This window comes from Cajanus cajan, chromosome 10 (genome assembly GCF_000230855.2).
Source record: "Cajanus cajan strain Asha chromosome 10, NIPB_CcT2T_4, whole genome shotgun sequence".
NCBI classification, from domain to species: domain Eukaryota; kingdom Viridiplantae; phylum Streptophyta; class Magnoliopsida; order Fabales; family Fabaceae; genus Cajanus; species Cajanus cajan.
The window spans coordinates 30,131,836-30,138,510 of NC_138526.1; the positions used below are offsets into that span (position 1 = coordinate 30,131,836).

The following is a 6,675-nucleotide window of genomic DNA, read 5'->3' on the forward strand; positions in this document are numbered from 1 at the left end:
CAACTCTTCTTATCTTTTGTTGTATGAACATAATTTATTGTCTCAAAATTGATAAATAAAAATTAACCTTTATTCATAAAATATGATTTTCACTGATAAGTATTATATTAAGTCAACTTTTTTTGAATGCTAATATCTCATCAGCACTTTGAAATCAAATTTCAAATTTTGGTATGCATTCGTGCATAGAATATTACCACAATCTTGATACCAGTTATGTTGATGGGGATGCAAAATAAACGATTACCTATGCACGTGGATGTCCATAAACCCTGCCGAAGAATTTTCTCTTGTTAAAAACAGAAAATAACAAGATGTGATGATGTTGAATCTGTTGGTATTTGAGTTTTTTTCATTCTCATAATTAAATATTTTAAGAGTTAATTATCTATACATTGTCAGTGTAAAGTTTTTTATACTGGTAACCAATCATATCTTTTAATTGTGTCATATCACTATAAACACATTTACTTTTAACAGTGACATAACACAATTAAAAGATATAATTAGTTGCTAGTGTAAATTTTTTTACAATGACAGTGTATATGTGATTAACTCATATTTTAAAGTTTTTATAGTTTTCTATTTCTCTTGTAAATTTGGTTAAAAATTATTTATATTTTAAAAAAATAAATTATATAAACAAATGATGTTTATTTTTATTATTTGTTTTATCTAATTAAGAGTTAATCAATTTTAATATTTAAATACTTGTTGTAAACATTGTCACTAGGTGTAAAAATTAAGTTAATAACTCAAATATATCAAATCAATTTTTATTCATTTTATATTTATGATGCTACAAATTTTTACTCTGAACCATTATATTTTGTTTAATCATAAACTTCTATTTTTTATATTTTGTTTTCAAGAGAGTCGCACCACTTAAAAGTTGATCGAACGAGAATTGGACAATAAAATATTTAGAATACATTTGTCAACAATTTAATCTATGAAGAAAGTAAAAAGTACTAAAGTTTTTGAATCTATGCATTCATTAATAGATTTACCTTCCACCTATGCTTGTAACAGTTAAACCATTCACCGAAAGAGTTTCATTATCAAGAGAAGAACTGTATTCCTCAACCAGCTTTCTTCCACGGTAAAATGCTGGTCTTCTTGGTAATGGAAATGAGGCAATATCACTTGTCAACATGACTATTATCTCTGAAATGTTTGGACGATCAGCTGCACATTCTTCTACACATAGAAGACCAATATGAATGCATTTCAACACTTCATCTTCATTGAATGATTCTCTTAAAGTTGGATCTAACAGGTCTAGTGGATGACTTTGTTTCCATAGCTCCCAAGCCTATGTCAATAGAAGAAAAAAAGAACATATTATATGCCAATCATAATAAAAGAGAATTCCCGCTTTAATTTGATTAAATAGCAACAGTAATCAACTAATAATTTACTGGTCCAAATGAAATTAGATTCGATCTCTTTAAATAAGGTCGTAAGTTCAAGTATTGAATATGAGTTAATCACTTAGACACTGCTGGTGTAAAGTTTTTTTATACCGGAAACCAATTATATCTTTTAATTGTGCCATGCTACTGTAAACACATTTATTTTTAACAGTGACATGACACAATAAAAAGATATAATTAGTTGTCAGTGTAAATTTTTTTTACACGGACAGTATATAAGTGATTAACTCATTGAATATCTTCCACTAAAACGTGGCCAATGAAGTTCTCCGATAAAAATTAATTATCGACAAAGTTAATAAATATTTTGTGCCAATAACATAATTTTGAAAAAAATATAGTTAAGAGGGAGAACATACATGTCCTACTAGATTAAGTGGCCATTCAACATTGTTTCTTCTTCCACTTATAATTTCAAGCAGCAAGACTCCAAAAGCATAAACATCAGATTTGAAAGAGAAAATTCCTTCCATGGCATACTCAGGTGACATGTAACCACTGCATAATATCACATAGGACATAATGATTTTAGATCATAAATGAATACAAAGCACTTGGTAAAAGTAACAATAGGATACTTTAAGCTTACTCACTATGTCCCAACAATCCTTTTAGTATTTATATCTGATTCTTGTGTGAAAATTCTAGCCATGCCAAAATCTGAAATTTTGGGATTCATATTTGCATCAAGAAGAATATTACTTGCTTTCAAATCTGTGTATAATTCTCAATCTTGAATACTTATGTAGATAGAGAAGTCCTTGTGCAATCCCATCAATTATGTTGAAACGTTTTCTCCAGTCTAATTTTCCGCTTTGTGTTGAATCTTCCCATTGTTAACATGGAAATAATTAGTGTTTTAGAAGAAATAAAAAATATAAGAAAAAGGAAAATGCTAATCAATGTCCTTAAAGACACCGGTTAAGTAATCAAAAGTAGAAAATTTTTATTGAAAAATGTATCTAACATTCTTTTCATAACTTTATTATAGTTCTCAGTAGAAACTTTCTACACATTGATTTTTTAATCAATGCCTTAAGGGCACTCATTAGCAAGACTATGAAGAAAAAAAGGATTGAAATAGTATGTTCTTGCTTTACTGAGAAAAATAATTCCTCACCAAATAAAAAGTAGTCCAAGCTTTTGTTAGGCATATACTCATATATTAGCATTCTCTCATCTCCATGAATGCAGCAGCCCAACAACTGAACAAGATTCATGTGTTGGAGTTCTGATATGAGAGTTAATTCATTTTTAAACTCAATGTCCCCTTGCCCTGAACCTTTTGAAAGTCTTTTTATCGCTATTTCTTCTCTTTGGGTTAACAGTCCCTAAAAGGAGGTTCAACAAATATTATTGATTTCTTTTCAGGAAGTAATCTTGAAAAATGTTTAGGATATTAAGTAATCACCTTATATACAGGTCCAAAGCCTCCTTCTCCTAACTTGTTTTCCACTGAGAACCTCTTTGTAGCTGCCATGATTGATGCATAACTGAACATTCTTAAAGCATTCCCAGTTTTCACTTCATTTTGATGTTCAGCTAAACTGTTAGATCTCTCACACACCATGAAATTAAGCATGTCATTCTCCCTTATGCTTCTCTTCTCTGTTTGAGACAAAAACGTGGCAAAATGAGGTTATTTATGATCAAAGAAAAACAAGTGCTTGAAACATGACTCAAAAATGTTAGGACATGTTTGGATAAATTTTTCCACAAGTAAAATTGAAATTATAAGAGAAGAGATGAGAAAGGAAAAATGAAATTAGTTTCTTTATAAGGTTAAATTAGTTTATGCACAAGTTTAAAGAGTTTTTGGAGAAATTAATATGAGAGAATTTTTACAAATTAGCTTATACATAAGTTAATTTTAATCTACGAAAAAGCTTATTTCATTTTTCCTTCATATTTTCTTCTCCTATAAGTGCTTATGGTGAATTCATCCAAACAAAAAGTGCCTTTATAAGTAAAATTGTTCCTTGGAAGTAAGTACCTTGACGTGCAGCTCTTCTTCTCCTTATTCTTATACAGAAAATGCCAAGGCCGATTATGAGTAAAGTTGATCCTACACCAACACCAGTTATAATCCACTTCTTCATATCTGTATTATATCAACGTCACCAATCATAAATTAATTTAATATATATCATCAGTGATTTTGTTTAGAGTTCAGGATCTTGAATTACATTTTCTGTAGCAAGTATTATACTACAATGTTTTGATGTTATAATGCCACACAATCACTTAATAAATACTCTTTTAAAAAACATAACTGGGATATGGAGTATTTCTAAATTTAGACTATCTTCATTAGTCCTTTTGCTCAGGATGATGTGTTCAGAAATTTGACACTGGTTATGAAATTGAATCAAATTGACATCTAAGTTTGAAATTCGAAGTTAAAGCATTAGAAGTTACACTTTAACCTTTCCTTGACTTTGATAAGACATATTCTAATCTAGCATGAAATTGAGTGGTAGGAATTGTAAATTAAGAATTGAGAGCAAGAAAAATGATGAAGAGCAACTTGTGTTAATAGTTGTCTTTTCAGCTTTTCTTTCATGTTTTCTTTGACCTAACATGTTGGTGTGTTTTATTTTTTCTTAATGTGTTTATTACTTTTTTCAAGACTGAAGTAAAAATTTAGTCTGAGGAATGAATAGGATATAGGAAACTAGCTTGTCCATTGTCACTTGTAAAACCATAAGGACATATCACTAACAAGAATCTTGAAAATGCACTTGCAAACTCTACTTGGTATTCAAATTTTACTGAATTATGTGAAATACACAGACCAAACCAGTTCTCCTCGAAGATTAAGAGCCTGACTATTTTACACCATGCACCGTAAATAAATGTTGGGATACAAACAAGTCCCACATCGATAAAATAAGACAAAAAGTAACAACTTATATAATACAAACATACTTCAATGATAGAGAAGTCTTTTGGGTAATAACCAAGAGCAAAACCGTGAGGGCTAAGTCCCAAAGCGGACAATATCTCATCATTGTGGAGTATGTTTGTGTAATAACCTTATAAAATAACCCTCATAAAATATCCCCTCAAACAAATACTATAAAATAACCCCAACTTTGGTATCAGAGCCGTAGGTTGGATTCGGATTCCGCTGCATGAAAGGTTAGGTCTCAAAAGCAAAATCGTGAGGGCTTAGGCCCAAAACGGACAATCAGACAAGTACCATAAAATAACCCTAACAATAAATTTGTTAGTGAAATTAATTTGAACGCACATCTTAATTGTGTTCAATTATTCAAAATCTAATTCTTCTATAAACCAAGTTTATCTAACTTTAAAATATCCAGATGATAAGTTTTAGCGATTTGAAGTCATTTGCACCCGTTAGCAAAGTACGGTTTATATCTGACAAGCAAATTAAGTGTATGATTGGATATAAGTTGGAAACCTTTTTTTTGAATTTCTCTAATAAAAATAAAGAGTATTTTCAAAAAGAGAAGCTCTTTAAAGTACTTCTAAACTTGTATTTAAACAAATTCTAACTAAACAAAATCTAAAAGTGATACCTTTGTGATTTTGGTTGTTCTTTACAAGAATGTTGACACTCAATCCAGCATACTTCACATAAGTAGGCACCCATCCTCCATAATAATATTTACACCCTGTCTGATTGGGAAAATAAGTTGTGAACCCAACACAGTTGCAATTGCTCCAACAAAAATCCTTGCAATCAATTTCAGTCAGTGTAATGTTCCTGTCTTCAGCCAAAGAATCATTATCTTGAGACAACTCAAAGTACCCTGATTGTACTTCAAATACATCACCAAAATGCCTACACATGGGTTGGTCCTCCCATATCTCACAACCCCCCTTGGTTTTGTAGCCATAGCAATTTTGAGTCTGAGCTATATCTCCATTTTCTGTATCCTGCAAATTCCCATTACTAAACAGCACCCACTGGGAGTGATCATTGTGACTTGCATAACTAAAGGACTCCTCATCTTTGTTTGAGACAATTTTGTACTCATACATGACCTGCATATGCCCTGGAACATTCTCAAACTTATTGTTTTTCAAAACACCACTTGTCCAATATATCTTCCCTCCCCTCTTTATGACCAATTCTCCATTCCTTGGCTCCCATTCAAGAGCAAAGGAACCTGAAGAAGGGTTGTTAGTAGAAAAAGATGACACAACCAACCATGTATGATTAGTCTTGTGATTAACCCCTAACTTCATGCCAGGTAGCAACACATCCGAAGGGTGATCAAAGCTTTGCCACATCACATGCTTCATGGATCCACTAGCATCATATTCTCCAAGGACCAAGTTCCCAGAATCCAAAAGTGTGACAGCAACATTTCTTTTGGTAGGTAGAAGAGGTGAGAAGAGAGTTATGGGGTTCCCACCTTGACTTGTGATGGTTAAAGCACCTGAATGATTCAGTGTTAGAAGCACCCCAGAATTGTTGTCAATAGGGTCATTTCTGTTGGCAATCCAATCAGCATATCCGGTTGGAGTGCGTGTGTTACGAATCACTAAGTAGGTATGAGTGGGGTCAAATTGAAGAGGTCCAAATTTCAAACAGAACCTGTGCATTGGTGAGCATAGTGTGGTTGAGTGATCTAATGTCTCCCCTGGCCTTAAACTGTTATTCACCAATGCATAAGCGATAGTGTGCAGACACAACCATAACAAAGTAACTATCATGGCCATTTTAACATCATTCATATGAAACATCTTTGTAGACTTCAGATTTGTTAAAGATAGCAGCTAGCCACCATGAGATATATGCAGAGAACTTGAGTTGAGGATTATTTCTTTGAAGAACGTAAGTTAAAACTCAAGTTTAAAAAATCAATTTTATATATACTATTCTTTGGTGGAACATCATTGTGGACTTCATCATTCCACACTAGCATGATTTGCTACATTTTGCTGTAATGATATTGTAATGTGTGCTATAATGGAGGAAGCAAGTGGAGCACTAAGATGTAGAAACTTGTCAGAGAAAGTGACGTAAAGTAACAAGAGCCTTTTCTTAATTTATTTTTCTGCTGCTTTAGATTTCTACCTCTCTTAACATTGTATCTAGTCGACCATTAATATAAAGGGAGTAAAAAGTGGTGGTGTTTAAGATTGATGCAGATAATTGACTTTGTTGTTTGAGGGACGGGACAAAGAATACTTTTGTCCTTTACTTTGTAACTTAACATAACGATTTTTCTTCTACTCTTATTATAACTAATATATGTCACTA

The 6,675-nt window shown here is 31.9% G+C and overlaps 1 protein-coding gene across 1 annotated transcript; it reads right to left on the bottom strand.

The window, feature by feature from the left end:
- Nucleotides 1-969: 969 nt before the first annotated feature.
- LOC109818811 (G-type lectin S-receptor-like serine/threonine-protein kinase At1g67520) lies at nt 970-6,439 on the bottom strand. Its single transcript, XM_020384338.3, is given in 8 exon segments — nt 970-1,315; nt 1,796-1,934; nt 2,030-2,152; nt 2,154-2,262; nt 2,557-2,767; nt 2,848-3,044; nt 3,430-3,537; nt 4,982-6,439. Coding segments are annotated over 8 exon segments (2,370 nt in total). The 5' UTR covers nt 6,156-6,439; the 3' UTR covers nt 970-1,006.
- Between the last annotated feature and the right edge of the window lie 236 nt (nt 6,440-6,675).